We start from the raw sequence: 14,850 nt of genomic DNA, 5'->3' as shown, positions 1-14,850 counted from the left end.
GTTTATCCTTTAGGTAACAGGGAGCCATGGAGGAATTTTGAGCAGGGAAGAGACATGAGTAGTAGAACACTCACCCCTTTCTGTTGTGAGGCAACTGTGCCATATGTTGTATCAGGAAATGAATGTGGACAGCTTCCCTGTAGCATTGCTTGCAATAGTGAAAATGTTAGAAACAAACAAACACCGACCACTAGTAGAAAAATGGATACACAAGTAGTGGTATAGTCATAAAATGTAATAGAGTTCAATAGTTTAAAATGATCTAACATGGCTGGATCTTAAAAGCGAAATTTTGAGTAAAAAGCGGTGAGTTTCAGAATACATGTACAGTGTGAGGAAATGCAGGTAAAATTTAAAACCACACATTTGTATATGGTGTGAACAACAGATGTACAAAAGCATAGAAACACAGAATATTGCTTCTGGAGACTGACAGGAAGGGACAGGGAAATGGGGAACTACCAAAAGAACTTGATATTATTCCATTTGTTTTTCTTTTTTTTTTTCTTTTGATATCATTAATCTACAATTACATGAAGAACATTGTGTTTACTAGGCTTCACCCTTCACCAGGTCCCCCCCACAAACCCCATTAGAGTCACTGCCCATTATTCTATTTGTTTTTATACAAAAAAGAAATAATGGAGCAAAAATGCTGAAACATTGAATTTCCTGCATTTAAAAAAAATTCGAACTTCGTTTTTCAAAAACACAAAGGAAAGTCCATCTCATAGTGGTGTAGAGGATGGAAGCATGGAAACTGAGAGGGAAGAAGGGACCCCAAGCTGGCCTCTGCCTCCACACAGCCACTCTTGGATGGAGGAGAGCTGGAGGCAGATGTTGGGGGATGCATACAGAAAGCATACAGAATGCACACAGAAAACACCCCACCTTCTTAGCCTGGTTTTGGCCTCTGGACATAGCTGAGGTGCAGTCCTGACCTCTTATCTGGCATCCCTGGAAGATGTGGAACTCTGTCTGGTCCAGTACTGACCACTTTCTGATCCGATGTGACTTCCAGAGCTCAGCATTGTTCACAGTCCCCCAGTGCAAATATCTTTCTTGGACAACACCTGCTAACCAAGACACAGGAGGCTTTTAGAACACCTGAAAACATTTGACATTGTATACTCAGAGTAGAGATGGTGTGTGTATGTGTACACTTATGCATTCATGCACATACATGTGACTGCATGTATACATGTATACATCTGCATATATTTATATGTCTGGGATAGAGCCATGGCAGGAAAGAACAATCAACATATGGATGTGTACATTTTCCCAGACCAAGCGAATCCTTGCTCCCATACCAGACTGGATTTTGTTGACATCCAGTAAAGGAAAACTGTGGACTTTTCTGCAATTATATATGAATTTCACAACATATTTGTGCCCTAGAAGAAATACATTTGTCCAATGCCCACAGATGTACTTAAGCAAAACTATCATGCATTTTAAGAATAAAGGCATGCATAGCTACATAATTAATATGCAAAGTATTCTTCTCTGGGTTACCCTGGGTCTTTAACATACAGAACCAGGAGAATATACAAAGAGAGACTTTCTCAATTTTACACACACACACACACACACACACATACATACACACACATCCTTTCACTATAATTTTAATTATCATGCTGACTTCCAGATCAGTGAGTAGCAGCCTGAGCATGGAGATGCCTGAAAGGCACCCAGGACAATTAGTGGCGTCCTTCACCACCCCCTATATACTACCAGGGCCTTTGCACTTGCTGGTCCTCCTCCTGGCACATGCATCCCCCAGGTCCCTATGCGGCTCACCCCTTCACTGCATTTAGGTTTCAGCTCAATGCTGCTCTTTAGAGAGGCCTGGCCCAGCCACCTCCAAGACTGTCTATCTGTGCACCAGCTATTTTTTACAGAATGTTCATTCATTCATACTATGCTATGCATTTCCTTGTTATCTGTCTAACATCCATCTGCCAGCTGGCACTAGAGCATGAGCTTCATGGGGCTCTATAATCACAACCACATGCCCAGAGCCTAGGGTAGTGCCTATTCAATATTAGTGGAATGAATGAATGATTACCCTTCTTTTCCTCTCCCCTACCTTTTCCTTTCTCCCACTTCCTCTCGTGCTTCCACCTTAAATCTGCTGGCAGGATCAGCCCTCATGGTCTGGGCTCTGTGGTCTGGGCTCCTCTCCTTCGGCCTTCCTCCCTCCCTCCCTCTGAGTTCCTCTCTCCCACCTACAGCTGACCACCACCGGCTCTGGCCCTGTTTGGCAGGAGGACCCAAGCTCAGGCACTCCAGATGATCCAGGGAAAGTGGGGCAGGGGAAGACTGTAAGAAAGGCAGGGCTCAGTCGCCAAAGCAGCCCTGCCAGGCTCACAGAGAACACAACGTCTTTTGGTGCACCCTTTAGCAGCCATGACCCAGCTTTCCTCCTGCCAGGGAGTGACAGTATCCACACTACCTCCACCCCCACATTGCTCCCCTTCCTGGCTTCTGCTTCCTTGTGTAATCAACTTAGATGGCAAGAGCCCACTATTTGCTGGGTCTCATGGTGGCCCTGTCCGCCCCACCTGTGTGCCCCCGGCTCCTTTTCCTTCCACAGCCTCTCCTCTCTGCTCTTCTACTTCAAGGCAGCCTTCAAAGCTCGGCTGAAGCCCCCACTCCCTCGGTCCCTACCACACTGGTGGCAAATGATCACATACTCCACAGTGGTATTTTCCACTTGACTTTTCAGCAAAATTACAAAGTGCTGAGGGTGGAAAATGTGTCTTATCCTCAGAGACCTAATATACAAAGACCCAGGCAAACAGCTTCTTCGTACGAAGTCAGATAATTAACCCTCCCCCATCATCCATACATCACAGTCCATTCCATCCCCCTAATCTCCTGAGAGAAGTCCTAAATAAATTAGACAATAACTTGGCAACCACAATACATATTAGGCACCTACTATATGCCGGATACTGGGGGTGCCCTAGTGAGCAGCTACAGACAGGAGTGCCTGCCAGGTCTTAGGGTCTAGGAGGGGAAAAGAGACTAACCAAATATAAGAATAAACCTGTAAGCATATAACTACCGGGATAAGTTCTCTGAAGGAAGGAAGGATTGCTTATGAAGATAGAGCAAAGGTATGGGACTGGCTTGCTTGGCTGGTGGCTTGTCTGAGACCTGAAGGATGAACAGGCCTTGATCAGGCCTGCAGGGAGTATCCCAGAGGGACCAGCATCTGGAAATGGGCAACTGAGTCCCTGCCATCCCACAGGAAGTTGCATCTCTTGCTAGAAGGGGAAATATTATGTCTTGCCCAAACAGGACATTTTTGAGAGTAAAAGTAGGAGATGTTAACAGTTGTGCTGGGCCAATAGGCATCAGTGCCTGGGCAAACCAGACACATGGTCACATTAATTAAGAGCAGTAGGCCCCCTGCCCCTCTAGCCACAAAAAGAACTTTAACTATTTGTCAGAGGTACCAGAGAGCTGAGCCTTCACCTGCCCTGGGACAAGGGCAAAGGCAGAGGATGCGCTCTGGGAATACAGTGGTGGGGGTCAGGGCAGGAAGGGCCATGCGGGCCTCAGAGCTAGAACCTACGGTCAGGAAGCAGGGCAGGCCTGTGTCAGGGGTCAGTGGGAGGCGGCAGGTGTGGGACAGCACAGCTTCAGCTTCTATGCCTCTGAGCTCAGCTCACACACACGTGGCTTTTCCCCTCCCCCAGCTGCCCAAGGCCTGCCTGCTTCAAAGAAAACAGGGAAGTTTGGGTTCCTATGGCTTCTTTGAGTTTCTTTCATCCTACCTCCTTGTGTAAAGGTAGCCTGATTTGTACTTAGAGTATAAGTTGAGTCCCATGGAGTGTGTGTGTGTGTGTGTGTGTGTCCCTCTGTCCGACTCTCAGACTATTAATACAAGCCCCACGCCTGGCTGTACCATGAGAACACGGGCTCGTGCAGCAGAGCACCACCCCGCCCAGCTAAGCCTGCTGTCTGCTCCATATCTGATGGCGCCAGGCTCATAGACCCCATGTAGGTAGAATATAACTTTCTATAAATAACCCCTAGCCTGACCTACAATTTAGGCTTTGGGGTTTTTCCCCCCGTGGTAATAGGATTGTAGCCCGGGCTGATCCCTCCTGGATCTCCCAGAAAGCAGATCTAGGTGTATCTGGAGTTGGGCATTAACTTGGAATTCCCAGTTCCACCACGTGGCCTGGCAGATGGTGAGGACTGGGAATATTGAGTGGTGGTGGATCAGGTCTCATCCTGCCACGAACAGCCAGGCACCTTCAGCCTCAGGCCCTTTGCTTGGGCTGTGCCCTCTGCCTTGAATGCTGTGCCACCTCCTCCACCTGCAGACCTCTAAGCAGTGCCTCTATGAAGCTTTCCTTAAGCTTTATCCCTTGTCTCTGCCACAGAGCAAATTACTTCTGTTTTTGGTCCCATAACACGTGCAGAACGATGTGACCTGATTATTTGCCCATGTGCCCACCAGACTCTAGTAACCTGAATGAGTTTTAGGGCAGAGATTGCCCACATCTGGCTGTGGGCAAACAATTAACGTCTTGGTGCCTCAGTTTCCTCAGATTCAAACACAAACCTGGCTCCAGAGCTCATGTCCCCATGGATGCCTACAGGGTTGCACTGAGTTCTCCTCAGTGGAGACAGCAACATCCATGACACCTACGACAGATTTGTTGATTACGAATTTAGGAAGGTTCACTGGGAGTTAAAATGAAAAGCTGTTGGGGAGAATCTCAGCTTACTTTACCAAGTGGAGGGGGTTCTTGGGGCAGAGTTACCGCTAGATGGGGTGGACTTGGTTCAAAGCTTTACAGTTGATCATCCTTCCTTATGACAACTGAGGAGGATTTCTTGGGTCTCAGCTAGTGTCCAGCACCATGGTGAGGCAAGGCTTTGAGAGAAGTGCAAGACATTGTCCCTGCTTGTGAAGATCTTACATTCCCACCATAAAATTCATGTTTGGAAACAAGCTCTACTGAGCTCCCTGTGAGCTGGCCCTGAATTGTACTTGGCTTTGTGTCTATCCCAGTGTTAAGCAGGGCTTGGCCAGGTGAGATGGGTAGTCCATGAAGGAATGCCAAGGGAAGACAGAATCTGCAGCCAAACTCGCGGCTTGAACAAAAGGCGTGGAATATCTGAGGAGAGAGGGATCAACAGGGATTGGAACATCTCTGGAAGGTTCCGGGAAGAGGTGACAAGGAACATGGACCCTGAAGAAAGCATGGGAGCTGTTGGGGTGGTCAGTGGGGCATGGCAAACTAAGACAGCAGGGAAGAGTACAGCAGCGTGTGGCCCATGAGGAGGCTTGGTACAGAGGGGGACGGGCACCAAGCAGGGGAGGGCCCGACAAGTCAGTCTGAGAAGCTGGCACTTAATCCTGGGCAAGGAGGAGCTAGTGAAGGATTTTGAGCAGCGGTATAAGGACAGTGTTTAAGGAAGACAGTGTGGAGGGCAGGCTGCTTAAGGGAGACCAGGCTGAAGTTGTTGCAGTGGCCAGGGTGAAGGAATGAGGTCTAGGTTTCGAAAAGAAGGGATGGACATGACTTTTCAAAGGACATAATTGCCACAAGGGTCACCATAGCACAAAGGTGCCTCCAAGGTTGAATCCCTAGTGACTAACAGAAGGATGATAACTGACAGAAATGACAGTGTGTGGTTGACAAAATGAGACCACATCCTCTTGGTAATGATTCATTGTCTTTATTAACAATGCCTCTGGGTTCTGAAAGAACAGACTGGTATTTCATAAAGCAATATTAACATTGTTTAATACAAGAAAAACTTTTGCATAAATAACTTAAGTGGGAAAATAAATATGCAACTTAACTCTTTCAAAACCACTACTTTCATTCCTATGGACCAATCCCATATGAAAGGATCGCGAAAACGACCAGCCTGGCAGGCTTTTCACATGGCATGTGCTTCTGTTTAAAAAAAAGGTGTTTTTTGTTTTTTTTTTAATGATTAAAACTACCACAGAAAGTAAGAGGTGTCCGGAGACGACTTTCAAACAGATTTCCGGATGGTAGCTATTAGGCTTTGAGGTTTCTCAGCATATGTACAGCACTTGTAATTTTTAACCCAGTAATACTGTTTTAATGTAAGATACACCATCACACGTAACAGCAGTAAGAAGCTATTTCTATTTTCTTGACAGAAGTATGTCCATGAGTGGTAGGCAGGAGGAGGTGCCTTGGAAGGGATCTGCTGGTCTTTGAATGGGAGTGATGGCTGCTCCCTTGACCTGTGAGTCCATTGTCCTGGGACCTTGCGCTACTCTGCAGAAGATGACTTTAAAATTTGGCCATAGGGGAAGGAGGTTGCTGCTCTTTGAAATGGGCAGGGGGAGGTTCTGTCTCTCCATCCACCCTTGGGGACCTTGTCTTTCTCTACTCCAACTAATGCTATTGTTTCTACATCCTTTGAGATAGAGGGTTGGAGGTAGCCAAATGACCTCTGGGCAAGGCAGGCTGGAAGACAGCACAGCTCCTTCCAGGGGTCTGTCAGCCAGAAATAGACTCTTCTTTTCTCCGGCTTGTTTTTCATCTTTGGCTGTCAGATCAGAGGATTACAACTCTGAATTCTGGAAGCCACCATGGCAGGGAGTCCATCTAACGTCTCTCTATCCTCTGCCCATTCAAAGCACACCCGAATCCTTGGGATATGACAGTAGATTCCCCCAGATCCTAATCCCACCCCCACTTCCATTCTACAAAGAGGAAATTAAGGTCCAGAAAAAGAGTGTGGTCCAAGATCACCCAGCAAGTTAGTGGCAGAGCAGGAACTAGAAACTCTATCTACAGACCCCAGTCCTGCATTCTTGGCACAGGCACTTAAAGGCTTTTAGGACTGGCCTTTAGGAAGGGGAATCTTATCGACCTTTCTTAACCAGTCCCCAGACTTTTCTCATTTCCCACTGTTCCCTTAAAACCCCTGGGCAGTGAAATGCCTCCTTTTCTGCCTCTTCTGCTGAAGTGGGACCAGCAAAGGTAGGCAGCCCCGGTGGGTGGGGCTGCGTGGCTCAGTGTCTGTGACTCCCCTGTCCTGCGGACCCGCTCAGAGGGCAGGGAGAAGAGGGCATGGCTGGCGCCCATATCTACAGGGCCTGGCTACCTTCTGCCAAGGCCGGAAGGTCTCGGCCCACTGCCCTGGGATGCAGGCATTTAAAAAGAAATACAAACAATCAAACCGCGCACGGGGGACGGAAACCTGGAGCGCCCGGTCGGGGGCACCCTCCGGGCGGACTCTAATAGGCGTTCTCTAGCTCTGCCTGGTTGGCTTTGGCGCCCCGGGCGCGGGGCCGCGGCTTCCGGCCCTTCTGCGGCCGTGTGCCCTCGGGCCCGAAGTCCTTGAGCTCAGACTGGTTGTGGGAGCGGGTGAGGCGTTTGCACTTGCACGAGGCCACCAGGCGCACCTTGCGCGCACGCGGCGCCGCCCCCGGGCACAGCAGCTGCACCCGCTGCGCGCGGTAGCGGTCGGGGATGCAGCGGAAGTCGGGCCCGCTCGGGCGCCACCACTTGCCGCGGCTGATGGCGTTGGGCAGCAGGCGCGCCGGGCCGCACTGGCCTGAGCACACTAGCTCGGTGACCGCCTTGGCGCTGCGGCACTGCCCGTCGGTCACGTAGCGGGTGAAGTGCAGCTCGCGGCAGCTGTACTCGGACACGTCTGCGGAGAGAGGCGCGCGTGAGGGCGGCGGCCGGTTCGGCCCCCTCCACGCCACCCGCCTTTTCCAAACCTGTGTCTCTCCAGAGGCTTTTGCCTCGGGGCATCGATTATGGGAAGGGCTCAGGCTACTTTAGGGCTACTAAAAAGATTCCCACCCACCCTCTCCCCATAAAACTTTGGAGCCAAGCATCTGCTGCAGTTCAAATCTTGTACTGCTTCACTGCGATCTTGGGCAAATTACTTAAGCTCTCCGTGCTTCCTACCTGAAAAATGAGTTCTTCGAGGATTCAGTGAGTTAATCCACTGCATGCATAATACAGGGGACACCACGCGGCACAAAGTGAGAGCTTAAGTGTTGGCTGCCATCATTATTTCTCTCCAAGGGGGCCCTTTGTTCCAGGCTTAATTCACATGTGTGCCCCAGGATGCCTGGCCTGGATAGGGTAGGTCCTAGCCACACCCTCTTCATGGCTGCTTCTGCCAAATTCCTTTACCACCCACTTGGGAGGGGTGATGAGGGGATGGAGAAAGGAGTAGGGGTTAATTGAAGGTAATAAATCAGGGCAGCCGCTTGGAAGGAGAGACATGGAAGGGGAGGTGGAGAGAAGTCATTAGACTTGAAAGGAGCCAAAGGCAGCTGGTTCAACCCACTCATTATCACTGAGGACACTGAGGCCCAGAGAGGAAAAAGCACTCACCCGAAGGCAGAGCTGGGTCTTCTGAATCTACTTCCCTGGGGCCCCAGCACATCTGGACTCCCACAAGGGTGGAAGCTGTGTGTCCCTGCGCCCAGTGGGAGGCTGGGCTGGGGGTGGGGACAAAGAGCTGCTCTTTACTACAGTTACTTCCTTACCAGAGAGGACCAAGCTCTGACTGCAAATCTGTTAAGTGGCCACAAAATTTACTAGGCATCTATGTACCAGGCACTCTGCTGGGCACATCTCTTGTTCTGTGCCATTTGAATGCACACAAGATTATGGCTCAGGCTTGCTCCCTGGCCTAGCGGGGACTGGGCCCTAAGACCTGGCCTGATCCTCTGAGGACGCCTTTATCAAGTCTTCTTCTGTGGGCTCTTTTTAAACAGCTGGGATAGGTGGGAGCTTTATAAACAGCTGGTCCTTATATGAGCTCCTGTCCACCATCCACAGAGTTCTCACGGGGACAGTTCCCATGTGACACAAAGGGATGAAAAATAGTACTAAGACCAAAACCAGAGAGGAGACAGAGGAGACCACGCCCCCCACCCCATACCCCAGGGCCTGGAGAACAAGCATAGCAGGGGAGATGTAGGGTTTGCCCTCCTCCTCTCCTGGCTCAACTTCTGAGTTCTAGGCTGGTCTAGCATCCTCACCCCTGATCCCAGGCTGCAGGGCAGGTGTGTGGGGGCGGCCTGTTTGCCCAGGGAGGGAGGCATTTGGGGCTTTCCAAGAATAGAGCCCCTAGGTCAGGCACTTCCTGTGCAGAGGGAACTTTGGTTTGAGCATGTGGCTTCCTTGGGGCCTGTGGCCTCAAATGGGAGCCCAAGCAGGTAGACGTCTTGTACTTGGGTGTCCTGCAGCCCAGCCAGAAGTTGCTTGAACTTAGTTGATTTTACTTGCGGTGGGGGGGCTCTTGCCCTCCTGTGGTTGAAGACCCAAGGCCCTGCTGGCCCCCTCTGGGGGTGACCCTTGCAGAGCCCCATATTCCCAGCTGGTGGTGAGGCAGGGAGGGACAAGATGAGGGAACCCGGGCAGTGGACTCCTCTCCCACCTGGACAAGCCCAGAGGGCAGCAAGGCTGTCACCCTGACGGGTCATTCCTGCCCCGACCTCCAGCCATTCCTGCCAGCTGTGAGCCAGCTGTGCACTTTGCCCCCCAGGTTTCTCTTTGCTGACCTGACGAGGAACCCAGTTGTGCCTCCACTGGGTCCAGTGCCTTCTCACTAGGGCCAGGCTCCCTCTCCAGGAATGAGGCAAGGCTGCTTCTGGGGGTTGCAGGACCTCCCAGGTGCCACCTGTGTCCACTCCCTGCACAGAGGATGCTGCCTCCCCTCTGGGCCTGGACCCAGCTGCTACCCAGGACAGAGGCCAAAGCTGTGCCTACAATTCCCATTCCTTCAAGCGCCAGCTCACTGGGCAGAGTGTGGGCAGGGGGAGCTGAAGGAATGCCTCTCCGGTGTCCCTTTCCCACTGCTTTGCCTCAGCTCTGTCCCCAACACCCCACGCACAGTCCCCCACCAGTGCAGTCTTGGAATGGGCAAACTGGGTTCAAATCTTAGCTCTTCTATTTACTACCAAGTTTCTTAATCTCTGGAGTATAAGTTTCTTCACCTTCAAACTGGGAGTTTACCTCCTGGGGTCCCCACATAGTGGGTCCCTGGGCAGAGCCTGCGTAGAGTGCGTGCATCCAGCAGGTGCTCACGAATGGGGGGCTCCCTTGCCTTGTCCCCTCCACGTGGTTCCAGCAATTGGACCTGGCTCCTGTATTCCCAGGAGGGGGGATTCTTTGAAACCTTGTCCTTTCAGAGCTCCTGAACCTGCCTGCCCCAAAGCTGCACCCTCCCCACCTCAGCCTCCTTCCTGCCCCCGGGGGCTCTCACTGCAGCCCCCTGCCAGCTTCATGCCCCTGCATTCAAATTCCGAGGCTACACCAGCATGCCGTCCTTCCTCTGTCTCTGGCAGCAGCTGACAGTCTACCCCAGTCTTCAAGACCTCCCGAATGGAACCCTCCCTGGAGCCTTGTGATAAAAACACTCTCCTCCACCCCAATACCTTTGGTTTCAAAAGGGTGGTGAGGAGGCCTCCCTCCATTCTCTGCCCGGTTCATGGTCTTGTTGTTCTCCAGCTCTGGCAGAGGCTCCGGGTACTCGCCCAGCTCGGGGATGATTTCCGTGGCATCATTCTTGAAGGCCTGCCATCCCTGGCCCTCCACCACACAGAAGGCTGCATGTACCAGCAGGCAGACGAGACACAAGGCAAGGGAAAGCTGCATGGTGCCAGCTGGAGGAGGGCACCCAGCCTCGAGTAGCACAGGCTTCAGTCCCCAGCGTGGACACATTTGCCTTTTTAAAGCCCCCTCTGCTTCATGCCAGCCAATGAGGACAGGCTGGGGCAGGGCTGATCGCATGCTTCCCTCAGCCAGGGGGAGGGAACAGGGTGTGCTCAGAGCAAGCCCTCTCCAAAGAAGACTTCTCAAGTGCAGCTGACTCCCAAATTGCTTCTCAAGTGCAGCTGACTCCCAAATTGCTGCCGGTGCTCCCAGGTGACCCAGAGAGAGGGGGCGTGTGCGCCAAGGCTGCTCTCCAGCACCTCCCACGTGCAGGCGGCTGTGGTTTTCAGATATCTAAATGCGCTTCAGCTCTTAATCTTTACCTCCTTGGGCCCCTTGGGCTTTCTCAAACTTTGGACCAGTTTAACAAAGAAAACAGCAGCTCTGAGGCCTCCACAGGCCTGAGCCCAGCTGATCCCATTTCTCAGGCCAAGTGCATTTGTGTTCTCACCAACAAATGGCCCTAGGGGTGTATATTTGGCCCCCACAGACCCAGGCAGAGGCGGAAGGATGCTTTTTAAGAAGTCTCACTGGTCCCAACTCTGTGAGGCTCCGCAATGAATACTCTGAAAAAAGCCCCTCTTGACACTCTCTGGAAGGCAAGAGGGAAAACTCTAGGGCCACAGCGAGGGCATCTGCCTGGGCAAGGCGGCAGGGATTCTGGTTACAAGGCCCAGTTCAGCAAGCCAACAGGCTCTGGTGATGGAGAGCAAGGAGGAAACCTCAGCACCTGCTCCTCGGGGGACCTGTGCATGGTGACGGGCACTTCTTGGCCAGGACACTTGCTGAGGCTTGCGGGCTCATGTGCCAAATGCAGCTATTTCCCTGGCCAGGCTGTGGGTAGGAGTGGAGAGCACAAGATCCCTTTTCTTTGCAAAAGCCAAGGCCAGCATTTTTAGTGCTGACTTTTTTTTTCTTGTCTCCCAGCCCATTACATTTTTCAAAACAGCTTTGAGTCCTGTATGGAAGCTCTTATTGGTGCATACCACGGGGTGAGTTCCATGAAGCCATCCCAGGTCCAGCTAACCACACAAAAACCAAGGAACCGCTTCCTCAGCCCTGGAGTTGAACAAGGGACCTGGGGTGGGCGGAGGGGGGGTGCGGGGAGCACTGGGGAGAATATTCACACCTGAGGTGTAGGCAAAGAAAGGAGAGCCAGCGGAAGCTTTTGCTGCAGATGGATTGTTTGAAGAGGCCCACCTGCTCCTGGCCCTGAAGAGGGCTGTGGCCCAGGTCCCCTTGGCATTTTCACGGAGCAATGAATCAGCATGCCCCACCTGCAGAGCCTCTGTGAGGCCTTTGCCACCTGCCTCGACTTGTAAGTTGCTGTGTCCATCTGCAGCCGTCTGTCGCTCCTTCTTTTCCATCATCCATCACTCGACACATGAATGCAGCTGCTCTGACAGTTTTACAAGCCAGACAGAAGCCCCTGCAGGAAGGGCCCTCTCTGATACCTGCTTCCTAAGTCAGTTTCCTTTGGGGCAGACGAAAACAGCTGTGGCCATTGTTGGGGGTGATCTATCTCTCCCAGCAGAGCCAGTGGGTGTTGTGGGAAGCTGGCCCTCTGCGCCCCCTCCCCACGTCTGTGACCCTGCAGCCTCCCTTTCCCTTGCTCTGGAATGTAGACTGTTAACCCTGCTGTGGCTGGACAGCTGTTTTCTTGCCCTGGATTCGGAGAGGGCAGTTCTGAGACCCGGATTCCTTCAGTGGGCACCATTGATGCTGGAGCACCGCCTCCTGTTGGCAGCTGCGGGCCCATCCACGGACGCACGCGGTGGGACCATCCTTGGAACACTTCTGCCACCTGCTGGACACAGGGGAAGAGCAGGGCCCCAAGGACAGGGACGCTCAAGACTTCATTATTATTTTTTGAAACTGAAGTAATGCTAAAAAATAAAAAAGAGAGAAGAATCTAGGGGAATTTAACCTCTAAATTATCTCCATCCTTTTGAATTATTTTCTGCCAATGTCTAGCATGCTTTTCACAGAATGGCTCAAAGAGAACCTGCTATGATGTCATCTGCTTCGTCACTTAACTAAAATTCAGCTTTCTATGCGCTCAGTCCACAAGTTTGTCATTGTTTAGAGCTAAACAATACCCCCGGAGTTGACCCCCCAGGGTTTTAGCTGACTTTGATTGTGGGTAGGTTAGATTATTCTCCGACACTCCTCTATCCTCAGGAGGGATGCTATGAACATCCTTGTACAAAGTCATTTTTCAAATTAAACTTTTTATTTTGAGATCATTGTAAATTCATGTGCACTTGTAAGAAATAATAGAGAAAATTCCATGTACCCTTTATCCAGTTTCTTTCAATGGTTGCAAAACTATAGTGCAATGTCATAACCTGAGTATTGACATTATTATCCTCTACCAGTCTTAATCAGATCTCCCCAGTTTTACATACTTGTATGTGTCCATGTGCATGTGTGTGTGTGTGTTTAGTTCCATGCAACTTTACCTAGGTTCATGTATCGGCCATCACAGCCAAGATACCTGTGACCATGGTACCACTAATCTGGTCTCCATTTCTATTATTTTGTCACTTCAAAAATGTTATATAAATGGAATCCTCCTCACCCCCACTTCAGTATGTAACCTTTAAGATTAGCTTTTTTCACTCCACCTACTTCTCTGGAGATTCATCCAAGTCTTTTTATGTATCAACAATTTGTTTCTTTTTACTGCAGTAGAAGTCCACAAAGTAATTTGCTTTTTAGCTTTAGGGTTATTTCCAGAAGTCAATACTGGGTCTGAGAGGGTGGTGAACCATTTGCTACTTATTGCCGTTGTTCTCCAGAAAGCCCAGCCAAGTCCCCAGTCCTACCAGAGACATAGAAGTAGGCATGTGCAGTAGCTTGCTAGGGCTCCTGAAACACAGCACCACAGACTGTGTGACTTAAACAATAAAATTTATGGTCTCAGTTCTGGAGACTGGAACTCTGAGCCCAGTGTGTCGGCAGAGCTGGCTGCCTCAGAGGGTTGGGAGGAAGAGATCCATGCCGCCTAGCTTCTGGCACCTTGCCAGCAATTTTTGGCATTCCTTGGTTTGCAGAAGCTTTACCCTGATCCTCTGCCTTCATCTCCATATAGTGCTCTCCCTATATGTATGTCTATCCTAATAACCCCTTTTTATGAGGATATCAATTGCATGAAATAAGGACCCACCCTAAGACTCATCTTACCTACTTACATCTGCAACGACCATACTTCCTCAGTCTTCTGAGGTATGAGGGGTCAGGATTCAACATATTAATTCTGGAGGGATACAGTTCAAGTCATAATAGTCTGGTTCTGCATGAGGCTGCCAATGCTGGGTTTGGGCTGCTAAACTTTTTTAGTTGAATTTAATAATTTAATAGCTGTATGTAAATTTCTAGCAAGGCTGTTTTTCTATGTGATGAGTTATTGTTTTTGTTTCTACCAAGCTGCTTGTCTCTATGTCCACTTGCCAAACATTTAACAAAGCAAGACCTCTTGACGTGCTGTGAACTGACCCGGGCTCCCCCTCCAGGAACTCCCATCCCAGGGAAGAAATAAGCTCTTCACCCAAACAACTCCGTAGGAAGTGATTGGTGCCGCAAAGAACAGGGTCAGATGCTTTTTAAAGAAGTAACAAAGTGTTTATGGGCCTTCAGAGGAGAGAATACTCTCTCCCCGCAGGTGGATCTGGGAGCCTCACAGAACCACGTGGCATTTGGACCAGACTCTGAGGGACAGGCCAGATTTGGAAAGGAAGTTATGCTCCTGTGAGTCAGGATCACAGAATCTTTGATCTGAAAGGAACCTCAAAGGTCATCTAATGTCACTTCCTACTTGGTTCTCAAGCCATCCATCTGTAATACCCAGAAACAATATCCTTATTGGCTGTATTTTTAAACGGATTTTTACATCCCGCATAGGCAGTGGTAAAGACAGAATATCCAGGTTTGGAGAGCCATCTCTGCTTATAGGTAGTTGCCTGCATTGGCGATATCCAAATCTCCCTCTTTATTCACAGCTGAGAACTCATGCTCTGGAGGGTGCAGGGTCTCCGCGCAGGTGGAAATCTACTTGTTCATTTAGCAGCTTCTGAGGGACGAGGGTTAAGAGGAGCCAAAAAAGCTTCATCATACCCTCCTGCTCAGAGCAGGCTAATGGCTCCCG

General features: G+C 50.4%; 1 protein-coding gene across 1 annotated transcript; it reads right to left on the bottom strand.

Moving 5' to 3' along the window:
• Positions 1-5,703: 5,703 nt before the first annotated feature.
• SOST (sclerostin) lies at positions 5,704-11,784 on the bottom strand. The gene is made up of 2 exons (XM_036883228.2): positions 10,427-11,784; positions 5,704-7,677 (listed from the first exon to the last, which is right to left on the bottom strand). The coding sequence occupies exons 1-2, from the start codon at positions 10,779-10,781 to the stop codon at positions 7,259-7,261; spliced, it is 774 nt and encodes a 257-aa protein (XP_036739123.2). The 5' UTR covers positions 10,782-11,784; the 3' UTR covers positions 5,704-7,258.
• Between the last annotated feature and the right edge of the window lie 3,066 nt (positions 11,785-14,850).

Source organism: Manis pentadactyla, chromosome 4 (genome assembly GCF_030020395.1).
Source record: "Manis pentadactyla isolate mManPen7 chromosome 4, mManPen7.hap1, whole genome shotgun sequence".
Taxonomy (NCBI): Eukaryota; Metazoa; Chordata; class Mammalia; order Pholidota; family Manidae; genus Manis; species Manis pentadactyla.
The sequence above is the reverse complement of the archived record's forward strand: the minus strand, read 5'-3'. Positions and strand labels throughout refer to the sequence as shown.